The sequence below is a fragment of the Egretta garzetta genome, unplaced genomic scaffold, assembly GCF_000687185.1.
Source record: "Egretta garzetta isolate BGI_Z169 unplaced genomic scaffold, ASM68718v1 scaffold312, whole genome shotgun sequence".
In the NCBI taxonomy this organism is placed as follows: domain Eukaryota; kingdom Metazoa; phylum Chordata; class Aves; order Pelecaniformes; family Ardeidae; genus Egretta; species Egretta garzetta.
In genome coordinates, this window is record NW_009258791.1 from 281,458 (window position 1) to 294,674 (window position 13,217).

Sequence of the window (13,217 nt, forward strand, 5' to 3'; positions counted from 1 at the left end):
AGGGCTGGAGCACCTCTCCTATGAGGACAGGCTGTGGGAGTTGGGCTTGTTCAGCCTGGAGAAGAGAAGGCTGCGGGGAGACCTGATTGCGGCCTTTCAGTACCTAAAGGGGGCCTATAGGAAAGATGGGGAAAATCTTTTTAGTAGGGCCAGCTGTGACAGGACAAGGGGTAATGGTTTTAAACTAAACCAGGGTAGGTTTAGACTAGATATAAGGAAGAAATTCTTTATAATGAGGGTGGTGAAACACTGGAACAGGTTGCCCAGAGAGGTAGTGGAGGCCCCATCCCTGGAAGCATTCAAGGCCAGGTTGGACGGGGCTCTGAGCAACCTGATCTAGTTAGCGGTGTCCCTGCTCCTGCAGGGGGGTTGGACTAGATGACCTTTAGGGGTCCCTTCCAACCCAAAACATTCTGTGATTCTATGATTCTATGACCTAGCTGGTTGCAGCTGCACCATTCAGCAGCTTCACCCCTTTGGGACAATAAACCATTGAAGCATTGCTTTAGCCAGATAAAGTCAATTATCTAGAGGGTGCTATCAGACTCAGTGGCCTCTGCAGAACTTCAGGACATTCCTTGATGCTGCCAGCCCTCTCCAACCTTGAACTACAGCGCAGCCGATAAAAATGTGCTTTACAAGTTACACTGATGTCAGACATATTTTTCCGAAGTTTCTTGGTTCTGTGTGTACCATGAGCTCCTGCAACAAGCAGCTTATCTGAAGCTTACAGTGAGCTCTAGATGTGAGCAAGATTCAAAGTATTATGTGAAAGGCAAGAGAAATTTTCCTTTTTTCCTTGGATTGTTACTAAATGCTACATGAGAGAGTTATCACTGAGAAAAGCAATTTGTTCTCATTGTGAACGCATCCCTTCACTGCATTACAGTATTATCAAGGCCTTTTTTTTTTTTTTTATTTTGCAACTCCCTTTTTTTCCTGTAATTAGTGTTGTCCAGTAACAGCTCACTAGCTCAATTCCATAATTTGGTACTGCTACACTACAGGTAGTTGAACCAAAGGCCTCAGTGAGATGCAGTAAAAATTCTTAATCTGCAATGACAGCCTACTGGAAAAGGCTCAGTATATTGACGCAGATACCACATGTAACTTGGGCAAATGAGCAGTCCCCATCCTAAAACTTTTGTTAAGTCTTGCCAGGTTGAAAAAACAGGTTGTGGTTCTCCAGAGTGACTATTAGCTTGAGGCCAAACTGAGTGTACCTTTTAAGAAGTGCCAAAAAAAGCCACCTATGAAAGGGCATCCTAAGATTTCACAGCATGGCTTGTTTGCTGAGCTGTAAGGTCAACAGATCTCCATTGACACTGCACATTGGCGGTTTCAGAGTTTGAAATTACTATAATGAAATACAAAAGTGAATAGGCTTCAAAAAAAGCATATTAACCCACTGCCCCCGACCTATATCTGGAGATGACATGAGTCTAAGTTGAGAACGAAGAACGTGAAGTCTCAGGACTGTGCTAGGTCCGACTCTCCAGCTGTACGGATGGAAGTAAACGCTACGAACAGTTACTTTTCTATGAATATTCTGGTATTTACAAGAAGAAAAAATAGTTCTGCAGGAAATTCTTTCCTATATAACAGGATTAGGCACCAATGCTGCCCACCCTGAGCATCTGTTAGAAGCCATTATCTTCAGAGCCCAGGGAGAATGGAGAATCTTCAAGAATTGACTCAAAGCACCCATTCAAGAGTCAGGCAGCCTTTCTCTTTCTCTCTCTTAAATGTTATGCAATAAATCACATGTTAGATTCTTAAAGTGAGATAGCAGGGAGTCCCCCTCCGCTCAACTATAGGGTTATTTTATGAGCATAAACCTGAAAATGCACATACATGAATTCAGTAGAATGCAAAAACAGTTTTTTTAATACAGGGGGACAGCCATAAATACAACAGTTTGTGATGGCTCACTGAGATACTACACCAGCACTTAGGATCAAAGACAACAGCAGCATTGACAGAAACCCCTCAGAATGCGTGCAAAACCTCATTTCTATGCATTCCACTAAAATTCTATGTAGATGAACATGGGACTTTGGGTGGGAGTGTGCATACTTGTGGCATTTCTAAGGAAATAGTTTGTTGCTGACCACGATCAAAGATCCTCAATGTCATTATTGAATTTCTGCATCTGTAATAGTCTCGGTTATCTGAGCTAATCTTAAACAAGAAATACATGGTTTTCTTTTCTCCAGAAAGAAATGAAACAGGAATAAATTTAGTTATTATACTAGTTTCTTGCCTAAGCCTGTTTGCAATATGAAACTACTGAAATTTGTCACAAAATACCCCCCAAAGTTAGCTTCATTACAATCAAAAATAATACATACTATCAATCTAACTTGTCAATAGATGCATTTCTGTCAGTTACATGAAGCTAATAAAGCGGTATTATTATCCACTCCCTCCAGCTAAATCACTGGCTCTGCAAGTTGTTCAGAATAAAAAAAAAGAAAAAAAGAATTTAAAAATTGCAGAAAATTTCCACTATAATTTTTCCATCACTTCAGAATAACATATTTTTCATTGTCTTGTCTCTCTGCCATACCAGGGAATATTTCCTTTCTCTAACAACTGGGAAAACACAATACATACTCAATTTCTGCTGGGAGGCACGTTAACAGAACATAAATAAGAGTAAGCAGAGGATGTATAACCAAAATGGCACATAGGATACAATCTTAGGGAAAAGAACATCTGTGCCCCACAGACAATTTCTTCCCAATGACCATCCTGGGATAACAATGCTGAACACAAGCCATCATGTAGGCTTGCTTCTGCCACAAACATGGGCCATAGATGTAATTCATCTGTGTTTGCTTTAAAATATATGAACCCTAGCACTTGCTAAATGTTTCACTGGCTGTTTGGGAGGGTGTGCTCTTAAATTGTTCATGTACCTTTCTATTACACTAATAATTTTTTTAAATAAAGAAACTGAAGTTTATTTTACCTGTCACTAAGGTTCTGCGCTACTGAGTTGTTCCATGCATTTGACCATTGAAATCCTTAATAAAAATGGTTCAAAATTGCACTTTCAAAGAATTATTCCACTTGTGAAAAAGAAAAAAAAAAAGAAAAAAAAAGAAACATCTCTAAGACAGAAGGCAACAGCCAAGAGGGGAAAGGAGGCACAGAGTATAGTTCACAGTGAAGACTGGAAAAATTGTTGGCTGGGACACAAGGGAAGCACTTGCACTTATAAGAAGGGCAGGGCAATAGCCATGCAGAGCAGAATCAGGGAGTGTGGTTTGGGGTTTTTTTCAGAGACCACCCACACAGCAAGTTGCATGGGATACTGCAAAGCAAGAAGTGCAGTCTGAACAAGACTAAGACATTAAGGAGTTCTTTCAAATGAAGGATATATATGCACTTCGGACTGAAAGCCAATGCTGCAAGGTTTGCCAAAGGCTGGCTCAACCTCAGACACTTCCTATAATCCTGGTAAAGGAATTCATGTCCCAGGTCAGCGAAGACCTAGGAATACATACCTGCCTCCTGAATTCAGTAAGGTTTGTGCATGTACTTAAAATTGCCTGCACTTACAGAAATAACTTGCAAAATCAGATCTGATGTTGCTGCTTTTTGTGTCCTTCCACCACAGCTGTTTTTTCCAAGCCCTGGCACAACTTTATAGCCTGATTTACAGCTCTAAGTACTTGAGCTTACAAGCAAGCTAGATGTATGCTTCAGCACTTACACTCACAAATGTCTATCACTGGAATAACCTCATTTCCATCTATTATCTGTGTGCAGTGCAGATGACTCAACTCCAGGTTAGCCAAGCCCTTCCCACAACTGCAGATGAAGGTTCAGGAATATCTATTCTTGTTTACAAGCAAGCTTCATGACCCCCAGAGACCATGTTGCTAACTGCTTAACATTCAATTTATGTATCTATTTTAAGATGTTCAATGAGGCAAGAAAGCTCTCCCACAGCCAGACTTTGCAGTTTGTCCACATAGTATTTTTTTCTTGTGTTCAAGTCACTTCACTCTTTTATTCCAATAACAAGCGTTTCTCCCAGTATTGTCACAGCCTTTCCAGCCGATGGACATAGTCACCTTGAGAGATCCAGCGATGTTTCAAAAATTGTTATCTCAGCATGATGTCTAACTTTGACTGCACTGCTCTTTCCCATGCTGCTGTGCATACTCAGGTGCAGAGTAGGAGAGGGCAAATGCATGTATTTACAATATTCCTGGTTTGGGTGCCCACCTCCCCCAGCAGAGTTCTTTATGTTATTCTGGACGCTAACTTCGCATTCAGTCTTCTATAGTAAGTACATCAAGTACACTGTAGGAGCACTAGTTTCCTGCCAAGGTCTATGAATCTAACCTAAATACTAACTACTACATACTACATACTGGTATGTAATATCACAACTAAGATAACCTCTCTTCTATGCTTTACAGTGCCACCTAGAGAACAAGGCTAATAGAAAAAATAATTATATTCTCTAAAAATATAATACTTGTCTACTTACTGATACTTGAGATGTATTTTGATATCTTTTAAACTAAAGAAAAGCCATCACTCTATTAGCTACCAACAAAACACAGAATTGACAGATACATCTTGGATTCATTGCAGACAGGTCTCTGAAATCATCAACTCAGGGTGCAGCAGCAGCCAAAAAAGCCAATAAAATGTTGGGCATCATCAGGAAAGATACTGTGAACAAGACAGGGGGGCATTTTGCCACTGTTCATAGCCTTGTTGTAATCATATCTTGAATGTCTTACCTAACTCTAGCCTCTGCAACCTAAGTAGGACATAGTTGAGCTTGATACAGAGAACAACAACTAAAACGGGTGAGAGGATAGATCCTCCCTTACAAGCAGAGACGGTGACTGAGGGGAAATAAGACTAAGTCTTATGAAATCTTGAGGATAGTGGAAAGGCAAGTGTAGAACTGCTATTCACTGAATCCCGCAATACTAGAGCTAGAGGGAGGTCAGTGAAATCAGGAAATTGCTTGAGGCAGATGAAAGAAAGTACCTTACACAGCAGGTAGTGAACTAACTGCCTTAGGAGGCTGTAAAGAAAAACGGTATTACTAAGTCCAAAAAAAAGAATGATTAGACAAGTTCATGAGCAACAGATCCAGAAAATAATACTAAAATGAACAGGCAGGAATGTAACTTAAAATTCCTAATGTAGTAACTCAAGAAACCTTTTAGTGAATGCGGGTGAGAAGGAAACAATCTATTTGTTTTCTTGTTTTTCTGGAACAATATGAGAGTTTTGTTCATGCTAGCATGATTTAAACCCATCACAGCATTTGAAAAACAGATGCACACAGCAATAAGCATGCCACAGTAATGTTAGTACAGCAGTTGCCTTTTCATCAACTTAATCAGTCATAAGCCAAATTCTAGCAGAGGAATTAGGGACTAGGGGCATAGCCATCATGACTTCAAAACATAATCTTCATTTAAACACAGGAAAAAAGAAAAGTCTTTTCCTCCTAAAATATTTAACATGACAAGTAGTAGGAACTATCTTGTTAACTTATTTGGGGAACTGCATGACTGTCTTTTGTATTAACAGGCACCTGTAGAAAGAAGCACCCTCCTTGTTCTATGCTTTCTGGAAAGAAGTACTAATGCTAAGGATTCAAACACAACAAAAGTAGCAGCACCCCATATCTCCATCTTGAACCTTATGTTCCTCCTAGATCCCCAAAATCATCAGAGAAGTTCTGGATCTGTAGTTAAAAAAACAAAAACAAAAACAAAAACCAAAAAACAAACCAAATCCAAAACCCAACCAAAAATGACCAAACAACCAAACCCCACCAAAACTATTCCCTCAGAAAGAGTAGTCTACTTTCTGCCTTGGAGTCAGGGTGGGAACATTACTTGAATAACAGCTTTCCAGTAATCTCAAATCTCTCATTTCTGTGGTCAGGATGATCACTGCCACTTGATCTAGCCATACGTGGGCTTGTCCTCCTGGGTTTGGAGCTGGCTAGTGCCTGCATTACAGTGTATGGTCTTTCCTTGGGAAAAGTGTGAAAAATTACCATGCCAGCCAGCTGCTTGACAGCACTTGTTACAAGGGGGAAAAAAAAAAAAAAGCTTTACTGCTACACAAGAATTCATTTCATCAATGAATAAAGAGGACAAAGGAGTGGTAAGGGACAAGCTTTGTTTTGGATACTGGGTACATAAAAGCCCCACCAGAGCACAGGAACAGATTCTCCTCTGCAACCTTCCACAACTGAAATGCATCTTCTCAGCCCTCCTACCTTCCCCTCAGAGGACCATAAAATGACCTCTGAACATGTAAGGTCTTGTTCTCCCACAGGCCCAAGGTCCACCAAAAATCCAGGACTCTCCTGGATAATTTTTTCCCTGCCCCAAACGCTATCTGAAGGCCCGCCAGCATCAAGTGCTCTTACTAACAGCTCTCAGTCATTTTTAAGACCTATGCTATTAAAACTGATCGTGAGTCAATACTATTAAAACTATAAACTCACTTGCCAATTGCCAATATGACCTAAAGAAAGCTGAAACAGACAAGTGGACTTGCAGAGGCTTCAAAACATAGCTACCTTGCCTATCTCAAGAAAAGCAGAACAGGGTACCCAGAGAGGCAGAGGTATTCCTAAATGATGCCTGGAACAGTGTTCAGCAGCACAGGCCCACCTCATATTGGCTCACCCTTGGAAGGGTGGAATACTGCAAGACTTTTCAACCTGCAAATAAATGGTTTGATAGTCAAGCATTAACAAACAGCTGGAGCACTATTAGCCTCAACTGGACCCCTCTTCTGGAGGGAAAAAGTGCCAGGCTCTTCCAGCACAACGCAACATCAAGTATAGCTGTTTGAGATAGGACTAGTCAAGCATTGCGTGCATGCTGCTGTAGTGTTCTTTCTCACCTAAGCTAGCTTGCCCAGGGCTCTTGAATTTGTATGTTTACATACCCCAAGTCTTTGTCATTTTATGACTTCCAGTTAAATATTTTTTCATCTGCTTTTCTTGCATCAAAGTACTCATTACACTGTTTTATGGCAGCATCATGACTGAATAACTGCTTCTTGGATTAGGAAATATGGATTAGGAAAAAAAGGCATGATGAAAGCTAGCTGAAATAATCCATCTTTGGTTAATTCCGCCAGCTACTTACCCATGTCCCCTTCTAGGTATTTTTTTTCTACAATAATCATGGATTACTACTGATACAGTATTATCTGCAGCATTTTAGATCATTCCTTTGGGACCTCAAATGACTTTATATTCTCTCATTTTAATTATACATTCACAGTATAATGTAGGGATTTGGACATAAGAAGGCATGAGGCCTTGGGCTGCTTTATTACATAAGAAAGAACAAACACTGATTTATTTATTACCTAAACAAAAACACTGAAAAGAAGTAACATAGTAAAAATCTGTGCCCAAGTGTGATCGGTCTTTGGATCCATCTGGACACACTCTCCTGACTGTTCCCATTCTGTTCACACACAGAGCTCTGACTTGTGATCAAAGAATAGTGAAGAGAGGCACGGAGCCAAAATACCCGTCCTTTCCGGGGAGTGTAGTGGGATGCTGTGTGTATTGCAGATTGAATGACCTCTGTAGTTACAATGGCAAATTTATATCTTTGAATGCCATGCCAGCAGAAAAATCTTGACCATCATAGTAAACTCTGGAATATCCAATTTTCTGCACGTGGTTCCATGCACATAGCTAAAGAAAACCCCCTCTCACTATCAAGCCTACCATGCTCCCTGGAAAAACAACTGGAATGCACCAAAAAGATGAAAAAAAAGAAAATTAGGAGAACAGAAAATTAGCGCTAACACTGAAAATGTATGTATTTAAGGCCTCTACCCCAATCCCATGTAGTGTCACCCAGAAAACAGGCTGCAGAGCAGATGCTGATTTAAGAAGAAAAGAAACTGAAATTATGGTTTACAGGTATGCGTGGCAGGGAACAAGGCAGTTTTGAGGACCTGCTTGTCACGTGCTATTGCCTAATTAAAAACTAGTAGTTACTACTCTCATTAGGGATGCTCAGTGAAGCAAGTTAAAAGCTGTTTTCTGAAACTGAAGTACTTTGTTCTGACTTCATGTCACCTCTAAGTGCAGGACAATCAGATCTAGAAAGTCACAGATGTACCATTCGTAAGATCCTGACATCCTCCAGATACTAAACATGACGCAGAAGTCAACCCCTCAGAGATGGCCACAGCATAGAGGAACATCACTCTTCTACGAGGGTTGAGCACCTTTTTCTATTCAAACGTTTACACAAACTGTTCAAAAATCTATGTTCACTTAATCTGCTTAGCCTCCAGTGCACCTGAAATAAATTGAGGCCCGATTATTTGAGCAAAGTAGGTTAAATCCTTGCCACTTTCTTGTCACAATTTTTTAAAAGCCATTGAAAAAACTGCTAGATTAGTTTAACTATTAAGAAGTGTCTTCAGTCTTCCACAAGCACGTTTCGAACATATATGGCCTCACTGCCCCACTGAGGAAGTAGTATTCCCAAAAATAAGGACAGATCTTCTAAATCCATGTTTACACAAGTTAAGGAGATGAGTTAAGAAGATTAAGCATTGGAGTGCATCAAGATTTGGACTTCACTGAAAAGTTGGGTTTCACGTATTCTGTTATTACAAAAACAAGAGAGCTCAAGTCAATAACCTCCATGGCCACTGAGGTTAACTTGTGAATTGCAATCTTAACACCAGCTGACTCTAGAGAAAACAGTGATCAAGGACCACACAGAACCTCCTGCAGCGAGGCAGAAATTTTGTCCTGAGTCCACAGAATTCCTTATTTAGCAGCAATATCTCAAAGTGCCTGTCCTGGTTTCATCTGGGATAGAGTTAATTTTCTTCATAGAAGCTAGCATACTGCTGTGTTTTGGATTTAGTACTACAAGAATGTTGATAACACACTGATGTTTTTAATTGTTGCCAAGTAGTGCTCAGGCTACTCAAGGATTTTTTAAGCTTCTCCTGCTCGGCCAGGTGCATAACAAGCTGGGAGGGAGCACAGCTAGGACAGCTGACCCAAACTGACCAAAGAGCTATTCCATACCATATAACGTCATGCTAGGGGGGATTAGTCGGTCGGTTGCAGGGACAGTGATTGCGGATCAGAGAGTGATCACTGCTCGGGGACTGATCGTGGCTCGGGGACTGATCATGGCTCGGGACGGGCTGGGCATCAGTTGGTGGGTGGTGAGCAAGCCCCCCCTCCCCACGGAGGGAGGGGGGAGTGAGCGAGCGGCTGCGTGGTGCTTAGTTGCCAGCCGGGTTAAACCACGACAGTGCCTTAACAGCCAGAGGCAGGCACTGATTTTATTTCAAAAGCATAGCTATGGAAGTGATCGTTAATTAAAACAAGGGAAGATGAAAGTAAGCAGCTGGAATGATACGACGTGACTGATGATATTCACAGGCGTCCTTAGCAGTGGAACGAAAAGCAGTGACAGGCAAGCACGTGGCTCAATCCTTTGCCCAAGGCACTCCTGGCCTCTGAACATTTTCAGGCTCTTACAGGTTTGGGGTTTTTTCTATAATATCATAGACAGAGGCATTACTTCAGCTAGGTCATTCTCCATCTTAATTTCCTGAAAAATTCCACCTTTAAAAACGAAGACTATCTCAAGAACCATGGTTCAGCCCAGCCTACCAAAGGTAGGACAGAAACAAAGCAGCAGATTGAATAGTATTTCTATCCACGTTATACGACTTCCACAGAAATCAAACCATTTACCACACATACACAGAGCTTCATGTACTGAATAGAGGATTACTTTTTAACATAAGATATTGCCATAGAAGAGCAGGAAAAATAGTTCTTTTTAGCATCTGTATGTCTCTCTGATGTCTCTAAGGTACCTCATTAAAAATTTATTCCTATAAAGCTCTTACAAAGACTGCAACAACAATAATCCGCATGCGGGATTTAGACATGGTTAATTAATATTCTGAACCAAAATGCAGCACAACAATGTGACAGGATGAATCTTACTGTATCTTAATTTCGTTATCTCAATGGGAACTATGGACACCAGTCAGATTTCCACACAGCTGAAGAAGCAAGAGAGCAGCTCTGTGACATGCTTAGGCATGGAGGGTGGCAGAAATGCAAAGGACTATGACTCTGACTCAGCTGACAGTATATACAGCTATGAAGTACAGATGGCTTTTAAGTCAAAGAGGGACAAATTCATTACATTATTTTCAAATCATCTTAAGCGCACACTGCAACAAATGTGGTTGTCTAGTGAACAGAGCAGAGCTAAAAAAAAATAAAAAATGTATCTACCAAAAAGCTAACTGTTGAGGTTTCATGACTGCCTTCTGCCAAATATTAATGGACCTCTTTCTTCTTGAATTCTGTCAATCACTCCAATTTAAGAAAAAAATTTAACCCAAGCCAATTTTGAGCATTACTTTGAATCTGACCCTCTGCTTTAGACAACAAAGCAAATTCTCAGAGGCACCTCACTTGCTCATTTCAGGAGCATTTCCTATACTTTGTTATTGTGTAAGAGACCTGGGCAGAGACAAAGCAAAGCTTCACAAATAGCAACGCTGGGACACTATAAAGCTGATCGATACAAGAAGGTGTCATGTGCACAAGGTGGACATATGAAAAGAGAAATTATTTCTCCTTGTTAAGGTCTTAATAGCATTAGTTTTAACAAGAGACCATAAACCATTTTTCACACAGCAGCTTGACTTCAAAAATTAATTTGAAATGTGCCAGCAAAGCCTAAAACATACTGACAGCACAATACACTTCAGTGAGCTAATTCTAGGTGCTTTGTATTTCAATAAAACTTCTCCTCTGAGGGTATCCAAGTAGTTAAAAGGAAAAAAAAAAATCAGTTAATTAAGGCTCTTGAATGAGGAAGGTCTATACAAAGTTTATACTCTGGCTCATAAAAAGTAAAACATTCACCCAAGGAGAAACACTAACAATGAAAAAACCATTGACTTCCTGGCTTACAACCTGTTCATTCTGTCAAACAGTTTCAGTACTTCACCCAAGATAAACAGCTGCATGTTCCAGCTGCTCTATACAAACTATAAACTTACCATTTAGCAGAATGCAAGCTGTTCCTGAAACTTTCAGTTTCAGACCAGGGATAATAGGATTATTCCCATTCATGAAGTGACTCGTGAGCATAAGAATTTGCAGGGCTTGGGGAAAGCATCAGTGACAAACTCACAGCAACAAGTGCTCAGATGCTCTGTGCTTCTGCAGCATGTAACTACTAGCCAGTGGTGTGACCTGCTGACCAGCAATGTGGTGAGGTCTACATAGTCTTGCACAGATGGTGCAGAGGTCAAAAGAGCCATTGCTTTCCTACAGTTTTTCCCCCAAGTACATTTCCTAAAAAAACCCCAGAGTACCCAGAGGAACAGAATATTCACAATGACTAGCAGGAAGGACAAAATGCCCAGTGCGTTAAGTATGACTGATCTGTTGCAGCAGTGCATTTTCACAGCAAAGGCTGGAAATTCCAGTGTAAGCAACAAGACTTCTTAACCTCCAGAGCAGCTGTACTTTAAAAATATAAATATACTGCACCTCTACGTCAGTTTGCTAAAGTTCCATCAGTACTTTAAAAATACTACCTTGTGGTCCTAAAGACACAAACAAGAGAGAATTCAGTGAGGCTATCTATGTTCCTGTTGAAAGAGTTAGGGCCACTACTGAATTGAACTTCACAGCTTACTTTACACAAAGAAGAAAAACTAACACACAAAAGGAACTTACTCAAGACCACAATCTTTGCCAAGGGAAGGGTCAGGATACACCTTGCCCAGTCATTTGACCATTGCATCTCTTTCTGAAAGTTCTTCAACACCATCACTACTTCTCTGTATGTTATAGGAAAGTCCCCTTAAAATGCTTTTTAAAATCCACAGGTATCACAACAAATAAAAATGCTATCAGTAGTGTAAATGTCTACGCTAGTGTTTTAGCATAAATAGTGAGAACCCTACCCTACGCAAGACTGTCATTCTGAACTTATTAACGATATACATTAAATGCATAGACAAACAAACAAAAAAATACCTGGTGAGCTCTTCCTTAATCTTCAAGGGTTCATGTGGGTAGAATTTCACTCTAAAGCACATGGTATATGGTGGATGAGCTGAAACATTACAAAGAAAAAGCATGAGAACAGTAGTAAACAAACATTGCCTCAGCCATTCTGAAGGAGTGGCCTCCAAGAGTCTTACAGAGTAGCCTGTGTGAGGGTTTAGCTCTGAAGCATCGGGCAGGGATACAGACAAAACTGATCAATTTCATATATATACATATGAAAAGAATAGAATACATGACAAAGAAGGCCAAAGCACTTGCAAAATACAGCTAACCTATGCAAATCAATTCATAAATGGTTTTGCACCTCACAAGACTTCTTGTTTGATCTAAGAAGTACAAAACACATTTGGGCTGCTTTTTTTGGCAACTGATAAACAGGAAGCAGTTGCATCTTGTCACAATGAGATACAAATGTGTTATGTGTATTTGTTTTTCCTGATAATGATAATTCCTAGACTACAAAATGGAAGAAACTGTTAATTAAATTTGGTTAATGAAGCTAGACACAACAGAACTGTTTCTGTTTCCAGTATTTAATAAGAATACATTACCTATTCCTGAGCTATGGCATCAATACCAGGCCTAAAATACAACCCTTTCCCTTCTCAAGAAAAAAAAAAAAAGAAAGAAAATCACAGTAACAGAAATTATTTCAATTCTGCAATCAGTGTCTCTCAGTTTTACATTAATGAACATGGCTTTATATCCCACTGTTGTATCTTTGATAGCATTCACGATATTATCTAATCCTAGGCCAGTGATCTTTCAGTGATTACAGCAGGGACAGAAAGCAAATAAAAAACTACTATTCTAATCAAAGAGACACCTTGTGATAATCATGTTAGGATAAATGATGTGTGAAAACCAAGTAGAAGGCTTGAAAATACCACATCACGCATAATACGAAGGCAGGCAGAGCCCTCAGAGCTATCTGTAGCCAGGTAACGTTAATGTTTTACATTCCACTTTGAAGTGAAAAGGAAAATACCAGATCTTCAAAAGGTGAATGGTGTGGGGAAAAAAACTACCTATATTGGAGAGGCCATGGTAACTGGCAGGCCTGCTGGTAACGCTGAGAGAGAGGACGGGGATGGAGCAAGCA

General features: G+C 40.2%; 1 protein-coding gene across 1 annotated transcript in view; it reads right to left on the minus strand.

Moving 5' to 3' along the window:
• FRMD3 (FERM domain containing 3) overlaps positions 1–13,007 on the minus strand; it is a 60,816-nt gene extending 47,809 nt beyond the window's left edge. Inside the window, exons 1-3 of the mRNA XM_009649579.2 lie at positions 13,003–13,007; positions 12,418–12,482; positions 12,083–12,161 (exon numbers count right to left, since the gene is read on the minus strand). Of these exons, the coding sequence (XP_009647874.2) occupies positions 12,083–12,161; positions 12,418–12,482; positions 13,003–13,007 (149 nt within the window). The remainder of the gene's footprint in view (positions 1–12,082; positions 12,162–12,417; positions 12,483–13,002) is intronic.
• Positions 13,008–13,217: the final 210 nt, after the last annotated feature.